The 25,457-nt window shown below is 41.7% G+C and overlaps 1 protein-coding gene across 3 annotated transcripts in view; it reads right to left on the bottom strand.

Moving 5' to 3' along the window:
* Pold3 (DNA polymerase delta 3, accessory subunit) overlaps positions 1-22,605 on the bottom strand; it is a 38,596-nt gene extending 15,991 nt beyond the window's left edge. For 2 of the 3 annotated variants that reach the window (XR_015685468.1, XM_087656913.1), the window contains exons 1-7: positions 22,452-22,590; positions 20,943-20,998; positions 13,693-13,795; positions 9,831-9,870; positions 7,979-8,111; positions 2,056-2,317; positions 524-596 (exon numbers count right to left, since the gene is read on the bottom strand). Coding sequence is in view for 2 of the 3 variants with exons in the window: in XM_087656913.1 (XP_087513039.1) it covers positions 524-596; positions 2,056-2,317; positions 7,979-8,111; positions 9,831-9,870; positions 13,693-13,795; positions 20,943-20,998; positions 22,452-22,511 (727 nt within the window). In the remaining variant the exon portion in view is untranslated. Of the gene's footprint in view, positions 1-523; positions 597-2,055; positions 2,318-7,978; positions 8,112-9,830; positions 9,871-13,692; positions 13,796-20,942; positions 20,999-22,451 lie in introns of all 3 variants that reach the window. The other variant, NM_001024750.1, reaches the window with a different exon arrangement.
* Positions 22,606-25,457: the final 2,852 nt, after the last annotated feature.

A 25,457-nucleotide genomic window follows, 5' to 3' on the forward strand; every position in this document is an offset into this window, starting at 1 on the left:
TACTTAAATAAGAGATCTTTCCTTCCTAAAAAAAAAAGAAAAAAAAAAGCATTTAAATGGCCTGACCATTACTGCCTATATTCACATTGACATGTAATTTAGTGCTGTGAGCAATCTTAAAAACCAACTTAAGAAAGGCAAAAATATTTATTTTTGTGGTCCCCAGAGAGACGGTAGTAGTTAGCATCACACCAAGCAAACTGATGCCAGTATCCATGATATTAAGTATAACTCAATATAGGCAGCCACTCTCTCATTTTAATTACCCATTTCCAAAACTCCATGGAGTGATTATTGTATTTTCTTTCTAAGGCAGGAAGTAGAAGCAGAGATAATATAAACTGCCCTCCAAGAGCTCTCACGTACACCCAGAGAGTCTCCTGAGTGGTTGGTTATTTCGCCAATACGTCGGTTGGCAAACTGAATTTGTTAGGAAGAAGGAACGCCTGGATAGGCAAAAATTAGACTCACGGTCTCCACCTCGGCATCTGTGTTACTACAGTAACATAAAGAACATGCTTACTCATGGCGGCTTTTCCAAAAAAGTTGCTCATCACATTCCCTTTTCCTGGTGCTTTGCCCCCAGCGGAAGATGCCTAAAAGCATAAAAAAAGACACAATTTTAAATTTTGTTTAACATTTAGACTGCTCTTGGAGTGCATGGCTTCAATCAATCTCTAGTGATACAGCATATTAAAAGCCAGGCATGACACACAAGACTGTCATTCCAGAACATGGGAGGTGAAACTTGGAGGATCGGGAGTTCAAGGTCAAAGTCAGCATGGACCAGGTGAGGAACTGTCACAAAAACAAAGCCTTCTGCCTTGACAGTACCAACTCTGTATTAACAGCACTGACTATATCAGGGCAAAATGAGCAGATGTTAGCTACAAGAGCCTAGGATAGGGATCCAGATCACCAGACAGCATCAGATTCTAATTCCCAAAGCTTGCTTTCTGTTTATACAATTTTATGAATATATCTGAGTTTTCCTTGAGCACATTTAAAAATTACTTGTCTTAAAAGAATTAAATCAGGAGTGGTATGGTAAACAACGGGAAAGAGGGTAAATTATCAGAAGTGAATCTGAATCCTGGACCTACCATTTAATAGCAGTATGACCTACAGGCAAATTACATCAAAAGTCTGGGCTCAAGTCTGACCCATACAAACAAAAAACAGTGAGAATCAAACAGGGTGGCTAGTGGCTTTCCACAAAAGACTGGGCAGTGAGTGCACAGCAGGGATTCAATGTGCATTGTTCCCCATCTTCCCTCTTTTTTTCCAAAGCAGAAGCTTGAAGACAACAAAGATAGGAAGCAACAACAAAAGCTGCACTTTCTGCATTCTTAAAGCAGTATCTTTGTATCTTTCTCTTATTTTCTTTTTGAGACAGAGCTTCATCATGCAGCCTCAACTCCATGAATGCTGGGATAACAAGCATGTACCACCAAACCAAGACAGTTATTTTTTTAATGCCCTTTAGTTCAGATTACCTAGCAATAAAAAGCAAAGAGAAATGAATGAAGAATAAGGACAAGAATAAAAAGTATAAACCAAAGCAGGACCGTTAAATATGCCAGGAAGGAAGTGCTCTCAAAGTCACACTGCTAATAAATATACAATTCCTCAAACTTGCATGTTCTCAGGATGATTTCTATGTACATTATTTCAATGGCTGTCACAACAATCTTATTAGTGTATAAGCCAGGTATCACCATTTTATAGAAAGAGAATCCAATCTTGGTGAGAAGTATTATGGGGGAAAATGGACTATCAGAGGAGATATTAAACATTAACTAAATATGGTTCAAACCACATTAGGCACAGTGGCTCATGTTTCTTCCCAGCACTGGAGAGGCAGAGAGGGAAGAGGATGAGGCCAGCCTGGACGTGATTGCAAGACCTCAGACAATCATAAATGTTCGAACCAAAGCAGACAACTCAGAACTGATCGTGGAACCTGTTAATAAATAGGCTCGCATGGAAGCCATGAAGGCTTTGCGAGATCCTCATCCTGTTACAGAAAAACGGCCTACAGGAAAGAAGACTTACACTTGTTACTTCTCGGGCTTCTGTTTTGGTGTCCTTGTTGGTGTCTTGGGTTTTAGTAGCAGCTTTAGAGATTAACATTCCCATAATTCCTTTGGGCTGCTGGGAAGCCTGTTTGGAGGCAGGTGGACCATGGCCATTGGTAGTCAGCTCACTGGCTTGTGTCTCACTTGCTGCCTGAAGATTTGATTGCTCAAACTTTCTGGAGGATGAGGATTCTGCAGGAGCTCTGGGGACAGCAGCTGCACACTGTATGGCACTAAACCTAAGGACAGACGTGAGTTTAAGATTAATGTCATTATCAAACTTCATTTTCAAACTCTGTGCCTTCTCTATACCTTTTCGCATTAATATAAAACTAAGGTATTTAAAACTAGACTGATCATAGAAAGAATTTTCACATAATACTCTCATTTGGGTAAAGAAATAGGCAGTGTGAAGAAGTAACTCTGGCCTACGATTTGCACTTACCTAGTTATGAAGCTAGTTCTCAATCAACTGCACTCTATCACATCATACTGAACACACTTGCTTTTTTGTTTGTTTGGGTTTTGTTCTTTTTGTTTTGGTTTTAGACAGGGTCTCTCTACATAACCTTGGCTGTCCTACAATTCAATATATAGGCAGGCTAGCCTTGAACTCACAACGATCTGCCAGCCTCTGCCTCTGGAGTGCTGGGATTCAAGGTGTGCACCTCCACCAGCCAGCATCTACACTTGTTTTTATTTGCCTCTTATTCTCCAGCAAACAGTGATAATCTCACTGTCCTTAGGAATCCAGAAGGTCCTCTGCCCAAGTTTTAGCAGCAGTAACTATCAACAGAGCCAGAGCTAAAAGCCATACATTACTAACCAATTTCTTGGCAACTCTCCTAGTCAGAGTGTCATGCTTTAAAGGGTGAGGTAGGGATAGAGCCACTTGTTCCCATAACTCATGCTCCTTTGCATCCATTTATTTCTCACTTCTAAAAATACCAACTAAGACCAGGGAGCAACACACTAACGGCTAGTGACGTTTGGTGAGCAGTCTGCATAGTGTACTGCTGGGAACCGTCCACTCATAGTCTCCAGTAAGTGCCAATGTGCTGCTTCCCATGACTCCACTGCAACAGTGCACGCACGATGTGGATGGGAGCCACTCAGCCTTCTCAGGGGTTACACATAAGGCAGAGTCTGTGTCTACCCCAGCCTTTCCTGATTAAGACAACATGTTACTCCCCAGTGTTTTGCTTATGGGGTAGGTGAAGGTTGCCTGGAGGCCTCTTCATGCTCTGTATTTCAGGAGCTCAGTATACAGTTGGGTAGAATGACTGGTTGGGGGTGGGGAGAGCTTCTGGCTTCCCTTTCTTTTTCCATGGATCACCTTAACTTGAAAAAGAACATTCGGAAGACACAGAAACCATGTAGATCAGGAGCTACTCAAAACTAACTAGAATAACTAGCTGCCTACATGAATGTCACTGACGATTTCATCTCAGAAATAACTTTGGACTAAGTAGCTTCTGAGCAACACAAATCTTCCACTGAGTCACTGTGGCCCACTCAGAGCACCTCTGGTTGAAGAGAACAGACGGAAATCAGTGACTTCTACCCACTGGTCTTCCTCGCTGGCCTTGCAGCACTTCAGGTACAATGGAAAAGGCAGTGTTTTATTTCACTGTCAGTATCTAAAGGTAGCCCAAAGACAACTCTTTCTTTGGCCTGCATTCCACATCTTAGGATCAGGACAGCAACTGGAAACCAGGAAGACACCAAGTTGGGCTGGAGCAGTCCTAACAGTAAAGACTGCTCACCTTCCTTGCTTTCACAGCAGTTTCTAAAAAACACTGGCTTTTGGAGGCTCACAATTCTTAAGAACAAGCACAAATGTTTTTAATGGAGATAAACGTTCCCATTTTCCTCTCCTACTTCATGTCCCATCCCCAGCTCCTGATAGACAAGATGGTCAACTGGGCAGTGGTGACACACCTTTAATCCCAGCACTTGGGAGGCAGAGGCAGGAGGATCTTTGAGTCTGAGACCAGCCTAGTTTACAGGGTGAGTTCCAGGACAGCCAGGACTACACAGAAAAACCCTGTCTCTAACCGCTCCCTCCACACCCCAAAAAGATAAGATGGTTAATCTCTCAGTTGTCAATTTGATGAGATTTAGCACCTCCTGGGAGTCCGGCCTCTAGGCACAGCTGTAAGGGAATCCCTTGATTTGGTTGAGGAAGACCTACCTGCCCACTATAGGTGGCACCATTTCCTGGAATGAGATCCTGGACTCTATAAAAAGGAAACTGTGAGAGGAACATGCTTTCATTGCTCTCTGATTTTTGATTGGAACTATGATATGACGAGCTACCTCAAGACCCTGCAGCCTTGACTTCCCCACCACAATGCACTGTGCCACTGAACTCTAAGCCAGAATAAACCTCTCTCCTTAAAGTTTTCTTTTGTCAGCAACAGGAAGATCAACCATGATTTGGGGTCTCATGTAGTGCAGGCTAGCCTCGAATTCCTATATAATTGAGGATGATGACGAACTACTACTCTTCTTGCCTCTACCTCCTAAGTGCTGGGGTCAAAGGCTGCACCACCATGCCTGGCTAACTGTTAAATTCCACAGAGATATTCAGTATTAGAGCTCACTGCAGTTCTCTATGAACCACATTCTTACGTACCCTGGCATTTTTGTGCATAGACAAATTTTGCTTTAACTAAGCTGTTCTTAACTTTATGTGTCATAACTCACTTGGGGATCAAATGATCCTTTCACAGGAGTTGCCTATCAGATATTTATATTATGATTCTTCACAGTAGCAAAATTACAGTTATGAAGTAGCAATGGAATAATTCTATGGCTGGGGTCACCACAACTCGAGGAGATGTATTAAGGGTTGCAGCATTAGGAGGGCTGGGAACCACTGCTAAACTCCCAAGCAGTTCCTACTCTTCCTTGTTTACTTGCTGGACATTAACAGAAGCTGTTCTATCTGATATTGGATATGATGAGTCATCTTGACATGCCACACGATTTTAATACAGATTATTTTTAAAATATAATTAAATGTTTTACATAAAATTAGCAAAGTATTTTTTCTTGAAATCATTCCCTAAAACAGGAATCTTATAAATTATTTTCTGGCTATATATCTATTTAATAAATAGTCAAATGTCCATCTTTTCCAAGTTTTAAAATAAAGAGACAAAACAAAACAAAACAAAAAAACAAAAACCAAACAAAACCCTAACCAATCCATTATAATGCCCATTATTAATAGAGGCAACATTAGGTACTGTGTATTGGGCAGCATTTTGAAAAGTTAACCAACAGGAATCCTCATCAGACGGTGTTTAAAGAAAATACAGTTGTCAATTCTGTATCAATTTCCCCAAGGATCAGTTATCCCATCCCCTCTATTTCTTCAATCACTCCCTCTGACTCTTATGTAACTACACAACTTAAGGCATTCTCTTGCCCTTAGCCTGGCTAATCTGGTGCTAAGTAACAAGTTGGCCTGGAATTCAGTGATCCCCCTGCCTCAGTACCAGTCTTGTAATTACTTCTGTGGTTGGGCTTTATTTTATTTTGCAGTGCTGAGGCAGAACTCAAGGCCTTATGAATAATAAGCAAGCCCTACCACCGAGCCACATCCCCTCAACTCTAAAATTTTACATATATATGTATGTATGTGTGTGTATATATGTATATAAGTATATTTGTATATATGTGTGTGTGTGTGTGTATATGTATATGTATATATGAATTGAAACTCTGGAATTATATTTACTATATAATAATTAAATATATTGAATTAAATATTCAATATTAATAATTCAATTTCTTGGGGTTGGGGATTTAGCTCAGTTGTAGAGCGCTTGCCTAGCAAGCGCAAGGCCCTGGGTTTGGTCCCCAGCTTCGTAAAAAAAAAAAGAAAAAAGAAAAAAATGAATAATTCAATTTCTCCTTAGCTATGGTCCTCCTTTCCTCCATTCCAGTCACATTTTCTGGAAACAGTTATCCACGTTAACAGTCTCCCTTCTTCCTGTCTTACTCAGCTGGATCAGTCTGACCCTCCCCTAGCACTCGGAGGCTATCACCACATCCAGTGGGTAGCTTCCATCTCTATTTGACCTGCTTCTCTTGAAGCATCCATTAGTCCCCCTTTCTTGAAATTTTGCCCTAGCTTATGAAACCTCATATATTTTCATAATTTTCTACTTCACTGGATGCTGCCTCTTAGACCCCCTCTTTTCTGTCCATTCATTAGAATAAAGAGCAACCGCAAGAGTACTTACTCTGTGTGGAACACAGCTGTAAGAGCACTGCATCTCTTAGGTTACTCAATCTCTGATTACATGTGAGATTGGTACTATTGAAGGAAGTTGAATCACAAAGAGGCTAAATACTTTGTCCAAAGTCATATGGCTGGTAAAAATCATAACCCTCAGTTTTATTTTCTATCCTTCCTTCATTCTACATTCTCTCTTCACAGTTGCATCTGCTGCTCTGGCCCAGCGCTTACCTAAACCCAAAATCCTTCTGCTCACCTTGAGACTTAAATATTGCAATAAATATCCTCCCTGGGATTTCCAGCAAATCTACACAGTCAAACCCCAACAGCTCTTCTCAGAATCAAGCCTAAGCTCGACGAAAAACACTCAGTAAGGTGTCTGACTCGTCTTCTAGTTACTTCTCACCTGTCTGCCACCCTAGGTTCTAGCCACAGACAATGATTGTGCAATGCCATGCTTCTCTCTCAGCTCCGTCTTTACCCTGACAATTTCTACTGGACTTTTGAGTCTCAACCTAAATGCCTTAACCTTTTAGAAAAGCTACTTCTACCTATCCAGAAGCTGGTAATAAATGCCTGTCTCCAAAATCTTTTCATATAGTACAGCACTGTACTATAATGCTATCTCTTGTGGGTCGCCAACCTCAGGAACAGGCACTGGGCCACATTGTCAAAAGTAACAATTCAATGGTACTCATCAGATATACAACACAAAAACCCAAATTAGCTTTTAATTAATTTATTTAATTTGATATGTAAGAGTGCTTTGCTAGCATGTATACCTGTACACCATATGCATCCACAACGCCCAAGGAGGCCAGAAGGTATTAGATCCCCTGGAACTGGGGTTATATAGATGGTTGTAAGTCACCATGTAGGGTACAGGGAATTGAACCTGGGGTCCCTACAGAATTAATAAGTACATTAAACTACTGAGTCACCTCTCCGGCCCCCGAAATTTAAATTATTATTAAATCAAAGTGGTAGATACCCAAGAATATTTTTAGAGACTTGACTTGAGCTCTTAGTACAATCTCACAAAGTAGGAATCACCACAACTGATTTAAAGATGACGAACCCAAAGCTAGAAAGTATTAAGTAATTTGTCCAAAGCCGCCGGGTTATTAAGTAGCAAAACAGGACTAAAACCTATAATTATCAGTCTCTAAAATCCACTCATTACGGCCTGTCGCTGTCCAGTGCCCTGAAGAACACAAAAGATTTACAAGATCTGATCTTGGCTATGGAGCTCTGGGGACAAGTCACTTTTGGCTGGAAGGAATGGGACGTCAAATTTAGGAACAGTCTTCTGAGGGGCAGCATTTGCTCTAGCCCCTAAAGGATGGGAGAGTCAGACAAGCGGAGACGAGGGCAAAGGGGTACTGAGGGGACACAACAGACATTCCTGGTGGTGATGACAGGATAAATATATGAGAAATAGATTTATGGGGAGTCCAGTGTGGTTTCAATATGGGTAGTGGCTGCTATTTTTCACCTTATGATGTACTAATAAAACTAGGCATGTGTCTTACTGCAAGATAAATGAGGTTTTACTAGACTTGGCACTCACTCTTAAGAGGCAGCCACTGTGTAAACACCTTACAAAATCAATTCGTAAAGAAGCCCACAAGAACATTAAGGAGCTTACTTGCTGCAGTTCTGCAAATTGCTTTTAAGGATGTCATAGTCGGTATTGAACAGAGGCCCACTGTCCTTTAGCATAGCTTTCTGGATGCTGTACACATGGATGCTGGCAGTCACAGCTAACTTGGACTTCACTGCTACAAGTCAACAGGAAAAGCAGTCTGTTAATACACAACTTCATAGCTTGTGGGGACTTTAACAAGAAACTCTTCTGCACTAAAGCCATTTGCAATCTATGGTGGTCCAAAAACTCTAACAGGCCAAACGGCTACATATAAAGTAGAACATCAGGCCTCTGTCTGCAGTGGGACATGGTGAAGCTGAGTTGTTTCTAAGTACAGCACCTGTGAGGGTGTTACTCACCCAGGGACACTCAGCAAATAGTGACTGATGATTAATGACGATTATGAACCTTGTTTTCAGTCAGTTAAGTAATCACTACCTGAGAAGACTTATCTCTCCCAAGAAGACACACTTGTATGTTTCAATTTCAGTTTAAAGAAAGCAACTACATAATATTATTACTAATGAACTGAGTCTACAGAGGAAAAATCAAAAGACCATTATCATAGGAGTGAACTATGGGTTCTACAAGGGAAGGCACTGTGCCTAACTTGTTCCCTGAACCCACAGCCTAGCATAGAGCTTGGAACATATTAACCATCACATATGATGGAGTTTTTTAACATTTCCTTTTGAGCCAGAGAAATTTTTATGCAAATATATTTGCATATATATAGTATACGACTTAAAAATTTACTGATAGTCATAAAGAATTTTATTTTAAAACAACCTTTGGCATACATATAATTTTATTATTAAAGATGAAAACAAATTAAGCAAACTAATGAAACAAGTATGCGTGTTTATTTTTACATAAAGAATTGAAATCTTGGCTGAATATTTGACACTGCAGAATGCAGAACATATCAATGTTTTCTAGCTGATCAATATTTTGCTTTTATAACCATCAGTGCTGTCGATGACTTTGCAGAAATACATAGTACAAAATAGAAGAGGTATATTTAGGCCATTCCAGATTGTTAGAACCCTGATCTAGCTGAAGTTTACTAAACTTCTTCTTAAAATAAAACAAGGAACAACCCAAATAGCAATTTTTAGAATCTAATATTCTAACATAAATACAATCCCAAGCACACTAATTTGATACTTACACACTAAGGAACAAGGATGGGAAAACATTCTGTGTTTATGTTTCTAACAGAGCACAGAAGTTTACATATACAATGAGAAGACTACAACTGAGAACATTCACCACAGCATGAGTCTGGGCTCCAGTCCGGGCCAAGGTGGGTCAGGCCATACTCACTGGTGCTGCATGGCAGGATGGCACGCAATGCAAAGAGCACTGTGCGTTCAGACTGAGGCTGCAGCAAGCTTACATGATGTAACAACGGGAGCACTGTCAGGAACCCACGTTCTGTGAGCTCATCATCCCATACATACTGCCACATTCACTGTTCACCACATTTGATACTGAATTAAGTCTTGGTTATTCTGAGCTCAGTTTGATAATCTTTTCTGCAGGCCTAGATTTGGTTATTCATAATATACTCAACATAATGTCACAGTCCCAGCTTAAGGAGCCATGTCGTCTAGAATTCCTGACAATTTTTTATGTCTATCATGAGTCTTGAAATCCTGTCATAGATGTACTTTATAAATGTCAGCCTTAACAACAAGAAGTTAGCCAAGTGTAAGAAGATTAATGATTCAAAAACCATTAGTAAAAGGAATATTAGACTCTAGTTAAATAGTCAAATACACTTTATACAGACTGTACACAATGCAGTAGAGGCAAAGTGGAAAGCTTATTCAGCCGCTCCAACGCTTACCTTCCAGTCTATCTTCTCTCACTACTGCAACCTTGTGGCACTGCAAGGAACAACACGTCATCAGTAAAGGAGTTACAGAAGTCAGAATTTCAGCTTCCTCGACTCAGTTGTGTAACTATGAAATTAGAAAAACACTGGGTACCCTGAAAATACACTACAGTATAGGGCAGTCTGACTTATTTTAAATTTGCATATTTTACATCATCTTGAAAAGAGAGTAAGGAAAATGAGTGTCAGCCTCAGTATTTTTATGAAACAAAACAATCTCAAACAGTAACTTTTAGTAAATGACTAAACAATAACTACTATATAATCTACAGAACTAAATAAACATTATATCCATCTATTCTTTTATACTCATGGACTGTCATCAGAGAGGCTTCATCCAGAGACTGATAGAAACAGATGCAGAGACCCACAGCAAATATTATACAGAATTCAGGGAGTCCTGCAGAAGAGGGGAAGGAGGATTGTAGGAGGCAGAGGAGTCAAGGATACCACAAGAAAACCAGCAGAATCAACCAACCTGCACTAGACCTCAACTCACAGAGGTTCATAGGGACTGATCTGACAATCAGGGAGTCTGCATGGGACTGACGTGTGTGTGTGTGTGTGTGTGTGCGTGTGTGCGCATGCGCGTGCGTGCGTGTGTGTGTACGTGTGTGTGCGTGAGTGCATGTGTGCGTGTGCGTGCGTGTACGCATGCGTGTGTGCGCGTGTGTGTGTGCGTGTGTGTGTGCGCGTGTGTGTGTGTGCGTGTGTGTGTGATAGTGATGTAGTTTGGTGTTTTTAATGGGACTCCTACCAGAGAGAGCATAGGCTGTTTCTGAAGTTTTTGCCTGCGTTTGGGACGCTTGTCCTCCTACAGGAGTGCCTTGTCTAGCCTTTATATGAGGGGAAGTACCTAAACTTATTACAATTTTATATGCCATGTTTGGTTGATATCCCTGGAAGGCCTGCCCTTTCTTGAAGGAAAGAGAACTGAGTTTAAATAGATCTTAAATTGGTAAATTGCCACAATGGGCGATTTAAGCAGAATATATCCTACAGGAAAAAAAAAACTTGCAAAAATAATTCTTGAAAAAAAATTCAATAATTATTATTAAAAATACTCATTTTTCTCCTCTAAATCTAAATTTGGCTTCAGCAATGAGTGTGTCGATGTTAGGAACCACCAAAATCCTTAATATAGATGAGCAATATAAAAAAAAAAAATCAAGCAATCTATTTTTGGTTGGTTGGTTTTCAGGAGACAGAAAAGCAACCTCAGGCTCAGGCTGGCCTCAAACTCAGTACCTCCTGCCTCAGGCTCTCAAGTGCTGCCAATCACAGGTGTGAGCCGCCATGTTTGACAACAACATAAAGTTTTATTGTTTTGTGTTTTATTACTGATGACAAACCCACAACCTTGTACATGCTAGGCAACTGCTCTACGACTAAGCTATCTCCCCAATACATCGAAGAAAGCTTTTTAAAAATGTAGTCATAAATTTGAATTAAGAAATTTCATAGATTTTTTTTTCTTTTTTGGTTTCTTCTCTAGTTAAAAAATGAAGCAAGGCAATAGCTCAGTTGCTAAAATGGTTGCCAAGCAAGCAAGAGGATCTGAGTTCGATTCCCAATGTCCATGTAGAAAGATATGCAATGGTAGGACCACTTACAATTTTAGTGCTGAGGAGACAAACAGGAGGATCCCGGAGGCCACTGGCCAACCAGCCTAAGCCAAATCAGCAAACTTCAGGTCCCAGGCTTGTCTCAAAAAACAAAGTAGACAACTCTTGGGAGTAATACCCAAGACTGTCCTCTGGCCTTCACAGGTGCTTGTGTACCCTTGGACATATGCACATGCACACACATACACACACACACACACACACACACACACACACACACACACACTTGGACATATGCACATGCACACACACACACACACACACACCTGCACACATTACATTATCATAGACACTAACCACTGAAGCACGCAGACTCACAGTGCAGCCTTAGAGGCAGTAACTAACTAAACCTAAGGCAGCAGTCCAGACGGCCAGGCAGTTCAGCGTGGCTAAGTGCTCCTGTGCTTGGGGCTACTGAAAACGCACAGCCTCAACGGTGGCCATGCCACCTTGCTGTGCAACAACAGTGCAGATCAGCGGAGCTGACTACTGCAGTGGGCACCTGTCAAGATGAAGGGCCCAGCAGCACAGCATCGCAAACCCTGCTACTTGTTAGAATTTTATTTTATATTTTTGAGAGAGGTCCTGCCTAGACTCGCCTGCATCAACCTCTCAAATGCTAGAATTATAAGCATGTACAACCATACTAGACTTCGATAAGAGTTCTTCATAGAGGCCAGGTGTGGTGGGTGATATCTTTAATCCAGAGCAGAGAGAGGCAGGTGGATCTCTGTGGTCAGTCTAGTCTACCAGCCAAGCTACACACCTGTCCTTAAAAAAATTCTGCATAGATTCCAGCTTAAAACTTGACTATTCTGTAATGTCTATTACTATATAAGTGACTATTCTCTAATGTAAATGAATAATAAATTAGGTGGTGATTTTAAAAAATCATTCTCAACTAAAAATCACTACATAAAAAAGCTAATGAGAACTAGTAATGGCAAGTCCTAATTAACATAACAATGACCCACTAACCAGTGGTTCTCAGCCTGTGGGCAAAACCCCTTGAGGATTGGATATCAAAAATCCTGCACAGCGGATACTTATATAACAGTAGAAAATTAAAGTTATGAGATGACAATGAAGTAACTCTATGGCTGGGGTCACCGCAACGTGAAGAAATGTATTTAAGGGTCGCAGCATTAACAAGGCAGAGAACCCCAGATGACTAAACACCTGAGTGTCAACAGTACGCTGACAAGGAAGGATGGAGAACGCGGGGATCTGAATCTAAAGTTCTGCTTCTCCTCATAAAGCTCACCTAAGAGCTGTAAATCTCACATGCTTGAGAGCCCTGTTAAAAACCAACTCCCATCAGTATTATGGCAGTAAACTTACAATTCTGAGTGAAAGTCAAAAGGGAAATAAAAAAGACAATCTCTAAGAGGGGCCCCTGATCCCGGGACGAATGACACTGAAACAGAGGTGACTTCAGACAGCCGCAAGGAAAGTGAAGAGAGAGAAGACGTGCCATTCGCCAGTGTGCAAGAACCATGAATGCTCCTGGAGTCAGTACAAGACAACAGAGCTTCTGGAGCCTCGCAAGGCCTAGGAAGAACACAGTGATGTCTGTGCCCACCCCTGAGGGAAAAATGGAAGTCAACAAGAAAGCAACAGACCTGAGACTGAAACTGCTTTGTGGTTGAGATGAAGAAAGCAACAGTACCCATGTTGGTGGGCTAGATGCAGATGGGACCAGAACAGAAAAAAGATGCAGGAGCCCAAACACACTTCCCAGCCCACGCCGCCGTCTGTCCCAGCAGCTGAGCCTAAGGTCTATCAGCGGGCACTCTAAGTGACCTATCAAAGCCAGTGCTCATGCTACAAACAAAGTTGCCCAATCTTTTTCCTCCTTTTTTAACACCAGAATCTGTGACTTGACATTTGAAGAGATGAAAATTAAGTACAAGTAAGTCTTTAATACATAACCAAAAGAAAAAAGAGGTTCAAGGAAAAGCCATTCCCTAATATCTCATTTCCTAGGTAACTAACAGGGATAGTCTCTTCATCACAGCCAAGATATTACCTAGCCTTACCTGAGTGCAGATTTAGTTTAAAATTTCAGAACGCTCACTCTCTTTAAGAGGTACTTTAAAACTTCCACACCACTCAATCTTGCTTCTTTCTCCTGTTGTTTCTAATGTTTATATCTCATGAACATGAAGCCTTGTTACAAGAGAACTTACAGAATGTCCATTCTGTATAAGACTGCCAGACACCAAGTAGGTAACATGCAGCTGAGCTCCCGAATTTTCCTTCCGTTTCCTTTCAACATATTCATAGAGCATCCTGTTACAAGCAAGACAAAAGTGACTCATTAGTATGCAACTTCCTCATCAACTCCTGATTCATGACTTAGAAGATATATATATATATGTGTGTGTGTGTGTGTGTGTGTGTGTGTGTGTGTGTGTATATAAAATCAGCTTTTTCAACAGCATAATTTTTTACTTACTGAACAGACAACAGACAGATTTTTGAAAAAACAATGGATGAACTTTAGACGGAGCATGGGACTGAAGTCAACTTGTTTGAGTTGGCTGAGGGACCCAGGAAGTAACTGAGATAAATCTAGAAATATGCCACGAGGGACAGAACCCACAGCCAAACAGTGGCAATGATTAAACAGCAGATACAAAAGTGAGACAACTATGTAGCTATGGCATCCAGAATAAAATTTAATAGGCTTCATATCTTCAGGCATAAAGCAGAAGTGCCATTACTACATGAATAATTCTTTTTGTTAAAGACTTACTTATTTTATATATATGAGTTCACTGTCACTGTCTTCAGACACACCAGAAGAGGGCATCAGATCCCATTACAGATGGTTGTGAGCCACCATGTGGTTAATGGGAATTGAACTTAGGACCTTTGGAAGAGCAGTGAGCACTTTTAACTGCTGAGCCATCTCCCCAGGCCATGAATAATTCTTATAACCCAGATTCATACTCTCTCTGCAAGCCTCTATTCTCAAGTATCGGCAGTCTATATATATGTGCTGTTCTGGTGATGATTTGGGGTTTTTAGTAATTCTATGAGATCATTACATTAAATATTCCAAGCTATCATATACATCATGACAAACATATATCCACGTGTTAACTACTGAATTACTTACTCAGAGGTTTCATGATGTAGCTTATACCATCTAACATCTAAAACGTTCCCTAACCTTACACTGCCACACTGAATGCAGAAATGTTGCTTGCAGTAAAGTCCTCATTCACTTTTATCCCAATCACCCACAATACCAGAAGCTGATGCCCCTCAATGGAGTTTAACAATAAAAAGAGAGAGGGGCTGGGGATTTAGCTCAGTGGTAGAGCGCTTACCTAGGAAGCACAAGGCCCTGGGTTCGGTCCCCAGCTCCGAAAAAAAGAACCCAAAAAAAAAAAAAAAAAGAAAAGAACAATAAAAAGAGATACAGCATTTGTCTTTATTGCAAGAAATATTTAGCAAGCTTCTACAACATATCATACTTCAGTTGAGAACAGCCAGAAACTCAGGAACTCTGAGAGCTAGATATGGTGGTACATTATCTTTAACCCTACAGGGAAAGGTAGGTGGATCTCTATGAGTTCAAGGCCAGCCTGGTCTACACGGTAAGTACCAAGTTACCCAGAGCTATGTAGTAAGCCAAAGTAAACCTCAGCCTCTGTCAACCACTCTCTTCTCCAGATGTCCTCTCTTACCTTCCAGGATACCCAACCCAGTCTCCTGATACAACTGCTCCACGTTTTCCTGCAGTTTCTGTGCCTTCCTTTCCTTAGCTGTTAGTCTTGTCTTTAGCCATCTTTCTCTATTTTAGTACGACCAACCACCCCAGTTTGCCTGACTTAGATAGGTTTCCTGGGACATGAGATATGGTTGGTCACCCCCTGGTATTCTCCATGGCCTATTTTATTCAACTCTATGGCTTCATTTTTCCCTGATGACATCATCGTTTGTTCAAACAACCTTAGCCAGAAATCATTACCCTTCTCCTTATGGAATGAGTTGCCAAGTCTTATTTATTATTCCTCCCTCCCAACCAATTCTTGATTCTGTCCTCCTTGAAATTGTCCTCTTTACTAGACTATTTCAAGTCCAAGGGTCACCTATATTCTCTTTCACCATCATTATCTGTGAGGGTGTCATAGTGAAGTTTTAAAATGCAAGTCAGCAAAAAAGCCAACAGAAACAAAACTTTCCTGAGTGCTCACTCGGGTTCTAAGCAGTGAACAAAGGAGTCACAGTTCCTACCCATTTGGACCAGCCATTTCCTTCCTAGAGCATAAGCTTAAAATTGGTAGGAACTTGAATCACAGAGCTCTGTCTGCCTCCCTTTAATGCTAGGAAGGGAGGCAGAGGCAAGCAGAGATCTGTGAGTTTGAGGCCAGCCTGGCTTACAGAGGGAATTCCAGGCCAGGCAGGGTTATATAGGTTTCATCCACCTAACTCCTCCTGCTCCAAGCTTTCTGTAGCAGAGCAGAACACCTCTGCCTGCTGAGTGCTAACAGAGTTTACTCCTCCCTGTAGTAGGAGTATGCTGAGTCCTACTACACCACAATCTACATCGGTTTATATGGATGCCTTTCTGAATTCCATCAGTTACTTAAGTACAAAGCCTGCACTATTTGCCAGTTTTATGGATTCTTCCACCTTGCTCTCTCATGTCTTTCCCACTGCAGAGATCATGTTAGAAGGGCAGATGAGGTGGGATTCTTGACTGTTTATGCTAATTAGGACCATGCTAGTAGAAAAATGAAAGGTGAGAATCATGCTCATCATGCTCTTAAGCATGTCAGTCAAATGCAATCTTTTCTCCACAGCGCTGATACTGCCTGTGTGAGCAAGTCACTGAAAAAATTTGACTTCTTACAGAATATATTTCCAACACCTATGATGACTTACAGCCTCCCCTTTGAGAACATTAATTTTCCTCTCCTTATCAGTTCTTTTTTTTTTTTTTCCTATTTCTTTTTTTCGGAGCTGGGGACTGAACCCAGGGCCTTGTGTTTGCTAGGCAAGCGCTCTACCGCTGAGCTAAATCCCCAACCCCCTCCTTATCAGTTCTAATCATAACTTCCCCAAGAACTAAACCAATTTTAGTTCTCCATAATATTTTCTCAATCTTAAGTTATGTTTAAATCAATGAGGAAGGATCTTCTCTGTTAAAGACTAAAATAATACTTTTAAAAAAGAACTAAAAACAAGAATTTGTTCTGTTTGTTTTGTTTATTCAAGAAAAGGTTTCTCTGTGTAGTCCTGGCTGTCCTTGAACCCAGAGATCAGAGATCAACTTGCCTCTGCCTCCTGAGCACTGGGGATTAATGGCACTTAATCATTCCTCTTAGTTTACATTTTCTATTTTCTAAACATGTCTGAGACAGCATCTCCCTCCCTACATACTGCTCTACATTTTCTTATTAGGGTTGGAGCCCAGGCAATGAATCAAGGAGGACTTTTGAGGGGCTGCTTGAGGGTGAAGCAAGTCAGAAAGATGAGTGGCTTCTGTTGTATGCTAGAACAGCTGTTAAGGCCCTGAGCAGCTGTTCAAGAAATCTGACTGCTTCAAGACACCAAGCCCTGCAACACCCTGGCCCATAGCCGCAGCTAAAGTTCAGTCAGCTGACAACCAGCAGCAACTGACAGATGTACAGAAAGATGATTAAAGACTGGGCTGACACTTCAGCTAAGACTCAGATACCACTCAGCTAACATGGGCCATTCCCACTGTGCCCGGTCCACACTGCAGAACCTATGAATGGTTGTTTCTTCCATTAAAGTTTGGGCCAATTTGTTACACACCCACAGTAATCAAAACAGTGACAAACTTCATGAACGATCAAATCATCTATGCTTCCAAGGAGACAACCTGCAGAAGAGGTCTATAAACCCCTGGTGTTTTAAACTACCCATTTTGTAGTACTCTGTTAGAGCAACTCTGAAACCAAGAACTAACACATGTAATGGAATAGTGTTTGGCCATAAAACAAATTATGTGCCAATACCCACTTCAGCTTGGACAAACTTTGAAACATTAACCAAAAGAAACCAGATAAGTATGAATATGTGTGTGTACATATGTATATATAATATTCTATAGACAGAAAGATTAATAGTTGTCTAGGAAAGGTGAGGTGAGAGACAGAGGTTAAAAAAACAGTGACTATTATCAGGCGTGATTCATTTTGGAGTGGTGAAACACTGTAAAACTGTGACTATACTAAGAGAAAAAGGTACCTCAGAAGCATTCAAATTTGCATCCGACTCATCACTAGTGACGCTAAGTATGTAAGGGCTGTTTTATTTTGGTTTTAGTGTGTATGAATGCTTGACTGCATGTACGTCTGTGCAGTACATGCGAGCAGTGCCTTGGAGGCAGAAGGAGTGGATTCACCTGCAACCAGAGTTACAGGTGGTTGTGAGCTGCCGTGAAGCTGCTGGAAACTGAACCTGCTCTTCTCTGGAAGAGCAGGCAGTACTCTTACCTGCTGAACCACCTCTAGTTAGTTTTTAAATGGTTTAAAATGTTTGCTTATGTATCTGTTGGGTTGCTACTGATTTACCAAATGGGATGATTTCTAAATTGGCATTAGTTATCTTTCTTGCTTTGAAAGATTAAAACAAAAAACAAACAAAAACCCTGCCGATGGTGACAGCTTCACACTAAAAATATTAAATATACTTTGGATGGGTAAATTATTTAGTGGTTCAATATAGTTTAAATAGATTTTATAAAAGAATTAACAGTGAGATTTGGCCCCAACCCTTGCCTAGGCAAAGGCGGAGAGCTGACCCTGGTGGCACAGGCACAGGAGGGTCTGAATAACACAGCCACTACCCAACTGGACACATAGGCCAGATGGCATGTTAAGGCTAGAACAAACTATAGCTCTAATCCTTCAAATGCACCTTTACTTTAATGTCCACTAGGTGACTGTAATAGCAGTTGCTTCATTTCATATTCAAACACCTATCACTGAAATAAATAAAGCACAGCCAGTTGTAGTCCACGCAGATCTCTGAGTTCAAGGCCATCCTGGTCTACAAAGTGAGTTCCAGGCCAATCAGATCTACACAGTGAGGCCCTGTTTACAAACAAACAATAAATAAAGCTCTTATCTGTGTCCATTCCCAGAGTTATTGCAACTCTTAGGTTTAGGCCATAGTTGATCTTGGACAATCTTGTTAAAAACAGGTCTAAATCTAGCCCTGAGCTAACAGTTTCAGTCCTTAAGATCTTGAACATCACAGCTAAAATCAGCTACACCAATAGAATTAACTTAAAGATAAAACTGTTGGCTCAAGAAATCAGAGGCTTCTAAGACGGGCACCATGTTGCTCTGGCTCACAGAAAGCTCCTCCTACAAATAAAAATCAGACTTCCCAGAGGCAGAACAAAGCAAGGTGGCATTTAACCCACACGTGTCTTCAAGTGAGTAAGTAACTCTTCCTCTTTGGACAACATTCTGCACCTTTGCAGGTCAATATTCTAACACTAACTTAAAAGTTGTCATTTCTCTTTTGGCCTCAAATTAGATCTGTTCTAACAAAAATAAAATAAAAAGGTGTGGTTAAATGCAAGAAGGGCAGTGCTCTAGCCATCCTAAGTACTCGCTTCACTCTCACTCAAACATTTAATTAGTACGTGCGTGTGTACATACATGCAACAGCTCGAGAGTGGAGATCAGAAGACCACCTCTGAGAAGTCCCAAGAACTGAACTCAGGGCATCAGGCTCAAGTCAAACATGTGGTGACCTAAATCATCATTAGCATCGTCAACTTTGACATACTCAGGAGTAGGGAGCCTGTACTGAGGAACTGCCTCCACTTGATGGGGCTATGGGTATATCTGTAGGGCCCCATCTTGGCACATCAAGTCACTGAAGGGCGAGGTACATCCATCCTATCCCCTTAGGCCAGACAAGGAGAGACACAGGTAGTCAACAGATTTAGGGACAGCCCTAGCTCCAGCTGTTGGGGTTTTCCTTAATCGTTAAATGATACAGGAGGGTCCAGCCCACAGTGGGCAGGATCATTCCTGGGCAAACGGCTCTGAGCTGTACAAAGAAGGTAACTGAGCAAGCCAGAAGCCAGTACCCTGTGCCCCTTCATGGTCTCTGCTTCAGCTCCTGCTTCTAGGTTCCTGCCTCGTAACGTGAATAAACTGTTTCCTTCTCACATTGGTTTTAGTCAGTGCTTTATCACAGCAACAGGAACTATTATGAAAATATGGGCCAAAGTTAGGCCTAACAAACATGTGAAAAAATAAAAATCTAAAACAACAAACATATAAATCTAAGCTAGAAGACTGGATAGACTATTTAATAAAAGTTACTTTTGTGCTGCTGTGATAAAAGACCATGGCAAAAGCATCTTACAGAGTAAAGAGTTTATTTGGGTGTACAGAGGGACAAGAGGCCACCATGGGAAGAAGGGTGACAGGCAAGAGCTCCCATCTTCAAATGCAAGCATAACTAATAAATCCGAGAACGTGAGCATGAAGTGGGGGAAGACCAGACAGTCAAGCCTGCCTCCAGCACCTCCAGCAAGCCTGGGGCTCCTAAACCTCCCAGAAAGGTGCCACCAACTGGGGACCAAGAGGTCAAATATCTGGGCCTATGGGGGATCAATCTCATTCAAATCACTACACAAGTGAGGTTAACCAGGAGTCAAGGCTTCAAATTACCACATTTGCATAGAGTCCACTGATCTAAAAGGGAGGAGTACAGGGGAAGGGAAATTCTAAGTGGGTCAAAGGCTACCATGCAAGCATGAGGACCTGAGGTCAGATCCCCAGGACCCAAGCAAAGCTGGAGAAGTAGCATATTTCTGTATTCCAGCTCTCCTGTGCTGAGAGGATGGCAGAGACCAAAGTATCCTCAGAAGCTTGCAGGCCAACCAGTCTGCTGTACACAGCAGAGAATACCAAGAGACCCCATCTTAAACCCCTTAGAAAGGCAGGGATGGAACCAAGATCGTCCTCTAACCTTTCCATATGTCCTGTAGCCTGTGAGCATCCACATTCACATACATGAACATGCACACGGTTCAAAAGACAGACAAAAGTAGTAAAAGGTAGAGAAAATAATATTCTTTCCTATTAACACAGGCAGAAAGTCAGTTCTAACCAAAGAGTTCTATGAGAATTAAAACAAAGTGAAAGTTTTCTTTAAGGAGCTGGCCACTGGGAGTTTGACCATGTCCCATGACTATACAGGCAACTCAGATTGGACTAGTTTTTTTTTGCTGTTTTGTTTTGTTTTGCTTTTTGTAGGTGGGGGGAGGTCATAAGTGTAGGAGTTGTACCTGGAAGGACTGGGAAGTGAGTGTGACTGGGGTGCATGATGTGAAATTCCCAAATAAAAAGATTATGCTGAAAATAATAAAAAACAAAGTGAAAGAAAAATTCCAACATTATTAAAATTAGCAGTAAAATGGACTTACTGTTTGGCCTGGTTAACATGAACTCCCAGTGTATAGCTTAGCCATTTGTAAGTCACCTGAAACAAAAAAACAACATTTAAGGTTTTATTAGATGATTCCAGAGTACAGATAAATGCCAAGGGCCTGCTTCTAAAGAGTCTCATTCTTGGATGACTGTGTCATATAAACTACGGTAGACACCATTAGAAAAGCCATACACTGAGTCAGGCCAGGGAGTCATCTTACCAACACTAAAATGTTTCACAGACTAATCAACAAAAAAGAATCTATGAAGGTGGGTCAGAGAGACGGCTCAGTGGCAGTGTTAGTCACTTGCTACCACATCTTTAATAACCTGGCTTCCATCTGTTGAATTCAAATGGCGGGATTGGAGAACCGGGCCTCTGACATCCACACATGTGCCAAAGCACACGTGTTTGCACACTCATTCATTCGTGTGCCACTAAATATAATAAAAAAGTTGTGTGTGTGACACTAAGTATAATATGTTTTAAGAATCTACAAAGCCAAGCCAAATATATGTAAAGATTATTTTGCTTACACTCCTTGTTTTACTTAAGCTCTCTGACACTCGTCTTCGAGATACTACCTAAAACTATCCTAAAATGTATCTAAAACCTAGATTATTTGAAAGCATATAACCCAGGAACTTCTCAGTAAACTTGCAACTATACAAAAGAGGAACAGTTGGGGTGGGGGATCACAAAACCGAGTAAAATGGGTAAATGTAGTATCGAGGTAATTTTGATAACTAGAGGCATCAAACTTCCATCCTTCCGAGACCCGATATGTCTGTTGTTTCTTCCAACGTTAAATGATGTAGTCCCAATAAGAAGAGTTTTGATCAGAGGCTGAGTGACATGAGGGGAAGAGACAGACCCAGGATTCAAGAATTATCTGTCCAGTACTAATGGCCCATAAACACGTCATTTGGCCCTTGGCTAAATCCCACTTCTAGGGATAACACAAAAGCCTGGAGGGCCTGGGAGGTGTGGGTCACTGTAACCATTCTGTACCAAGCTGTGTCCACGGGCTCACAACTGCAAAGTTCCTTCGCGTTCAAGTCTCTCTCGATCTTTACACCAGAGAGGCGGGTCGAGCTGCTTTCAATATTTAAATTTCCAGGAAGAGGAAACTGTCTCTGGAGGGTAAATCACCCGTCAGTAGACCAGATAAGTCGTCCGGTCTCCTCCGGGGATTGAGGGGCCCATCACTGGACAGAACAGGAGGAGGAGGCCTCACGAACCCCTCCTGCTTCCCTGGTTCCGCGCCCCCCGAACCCCACAATCCCGCCGAAGGTCCAGGAGTTTCAGCGCTCGCGGGAGGCTTTGCCCCAGGGCGTGTCTCCCCCACAAGTGCTTAGTGGCGACTAGCGCCCACCTCAGCGGGTCCCCGTGAAGCCCTAGGCACCGGAGGTCTACACCCCTCGCCGACCCGGCAGGCCCAGGCCCCCTCACACCCGCCTTGCACTCCCGCACCTCCCACCCCCCTCAAGTCCTAGCTCCTCACGATCTTGTTTTGGTCCGTGACGAACTCGTCTATGTTTTCTAGATACAGCTGTTCCGCCATGGTGGTGCAGCTTCGAATCCTTTGCTCAGACCGCCCCAGCCGTAGCTCCCGCCGGCGGGAAACAGCTTCGCTCACTCTCAGGTCGCAGGTCGTTTCCCAGGGCAACCAAGGCGCCGCACTACGGCGGCAGATGAGGGCCAAACTTGTGAGCGAACAGCCAAGGCTAACGTAGAGAGAGGTTGAATCCAGACCGACCAGAAGTGAGGCGTGCGACGATGATTGTGATTGTACACCTGAGGACTTTTCGGTCTCTCCGCTGCCACGAGCAGACTGACTCATGACCATATATTTCACCGCTATAAACAAGAATCTTTCCGCTTAGAAAGTGAAAAATATCTCTTGCTGTCTAGCACTGGAATTCAATGGTAGTGAAAGAGGCCATGTCTGCAGAGATTGACTAGAATTTCAGTACTGTGGAGAGATTGGAATGTTGCAGGGTCAGAGACTTACCTTACCTTAAACTAGTTCTAGCCCTCTGGAACCTTCCTTACCCACTTCCGTATCGGAATTAACACTGGTGATTTAAGGGATAAAAACCTTGTGGAATCTATTAACTTAGCAGATTCCTATTTTCTACCAACCCAAAAGCTAAAGATGCCATCAGATAACATCGTGAGTCTATAGGAAAGCCTCTTCCATCTTTCTACTCTCTGATTGTATTTTAAACTTGCCTTGATTTGTGAATTTTGCTGTTCTGTAGAACTCCATGAAACTGCTTTCATGTTGGAGCATGGGATTTGGGATAACCTAAATCTGGGTTCCCGGATCATGGTCACTCAAAATACCTCCAGAATAAACTATTTCTCATTTCCTTTAAGATGAGAACTATGGGTTTTGAATCGACAACGGAGTGAAGCGGGGTGCCCCATACTTGCCACTTGATAGCTTTTTTCAGCCAAAACTTTAAGTAGATGCTCTGATGTATTTCTCAGGCACTGGGGCACAACAAGGGCAGCAGTAACAAGAGACAGATAAAGGACTGCCTGTTAAAATCCCTCAAAAATTAGTGTGGCGAAGGTTTTCCAGTAGGAGAAGAGAGAGGAAGACTGTCTCAGATTGTTCTAGCTACTGAAATGTTGGGAGAAGGGGCCACCGGGGAGAAGAGACATGGAAAGAATCAGATCCTGTTGGCTCTACTAAGCTGTGTAATGGAGCCACATAAACATTATTCCAAGGAAAACTGAGAGAGAGAGAGAGAGAGAGAGAGAGAGAGAGAGAGAGAGAGAGAGAGAGAGATCCTTAATAAACCTCCAACTACTGGAGCAATTGGATAAGAAACAGAAACAGGCTGTGGAGGTAAACTGATTGGTTTTGAATCCTGATTTTGCTATGCGTGTGCTCTTAGGTAAGTTTTTTTGTTTTGTTTTGTTTGTTTTATTTTGTTTTTTAAGATTTATTTATTTGATTTTCTGTAGCAGTGCTCTATCTGCATGTGCACCTGTGTGCCAGAAGAGGGCGCCAGATCCCGTTACAGACGGTTGTGAGCCACTGGAAATTAAACTCAGGACCTCTGGAAGAGCAGACAGTGCTCTTAACCACTGAGCCACCTCTCCAGTCCCAAGTTATTTAACTTTTTTTTTTTTTTGGTTCTTTTTTTCGGAGCTGGGGACCGAACCCAGGGCCTTGCGCTTCCTAGGTAAGCGCTCTACCACTGAGCTAAGTCCCCAGCCCCAGTTATTTAACTTTTAAGTGTTGGTTTATTCATTTTGTAAGATGGGAATAAGAACTTCAAAGGTTTGCTGCAGCATGAATGCATATAAGATATAATTTTCAAAAGCCTACAAAGGGCCTTGTACTCTTCTAGGAGTGATGGGGGTAGAGCTGTGGTCAAGGTTACAATGTTACATTCTCCAGAGATATGTAAGTAAGGAGGAGGAAGAGTGGTTTAGAATAGTGGTGTCTGGCATGGTGGCACATACTTTTGATCCCAGCAAAAGCAAGGGGATCTCTGCCGAAGACTACCCTGGTCTACCTATGGAACTCCAACCTAGCCAGAGCTACATAGTAAGTAAGAACTTGTAACAAAACACAAAGAAACAAAAAAAACAATAGGGATAGTGAAAACTGAAAAGGCTGCCTGGTTTCAGTTTTCTTTTAGAATCAGGAAGAAAAGGCTGCTAATTAGATGAGGGCAAATACAGAAGTAACATGGAAAGGCACTAGATTGGGGATCAACCAGGAGTTTCGTGGATGATGTGAAAAGACTGAGAAAAAGAGCAGATGAGAAAAGAAATCAAATTATTCTATTTGGCTGGAGTTATAAATGAGACATAAAGTCTTCAAATATGCTCACCACTATCACACTAATAATAGTTGGTAACTACGTTATTCCATAACAAACATATTGAGCAAGTGCTTTTAAAATGATGTTTCTTTTAGTCTCATAGAAACCCAGCAAATGGATTTCATAGAAAATCATAACAAATACCCATAAACAAACCTAGGACCACATCAAAGAGATTAAAGTTGTGTCTACAAATTCACTGAAAAGGTTTTAGGGTCAAAAATAAACCAGAGAAGAGTATCCCTTGGAATTTTTCCCTCCCACAAGTTAGAGATGAAGAAAGTCTTTTAGTTCATGTAACAGTTCAGGTAACATGTAACAATTCAGATAATAGTTCAGATAACAATTACTTATTTATTGAGTACCTAACATGTGGTGGGTATCCCTAGCAGTGACCCTAATCCTCAAGAAGCCTTGTTAGATTTTATTTTCCCTTCACACATACACATATCCAAGATGAGGTCCCATCACTTCAAACCAGCTTTATGTTGTTCATGGGAAGAGTGACTAGGAAGCCATCTATATGCACTTTGAAACAGAGTTTTCATAAGCAAAAACTATTTTAAATATGCTCTCAGGGCCATGAGATGGCTCAGCAGGTACAGTGCTCAAGCCTGATGACCTGAGTTCAGTCCCAGGAAGCCGAATAAAGATGACAGGAG

This window comes from Rattus norvegicus, chromosome 1 (genome assembly GCF_021556685.1).
Source record: "Rattus norvegicus strain SHRSP/BbbUtx chromosome 1, alternate assembly SHRSP_T2T, whole genome shotgun sequence".
NCBI classification, from domain to species: domain Eukaryota; kingdom Metazoa; phylum Chordata; class Mammalia; order Rodentia; family Muridae; genus Rattus; species Rattus norvegicus.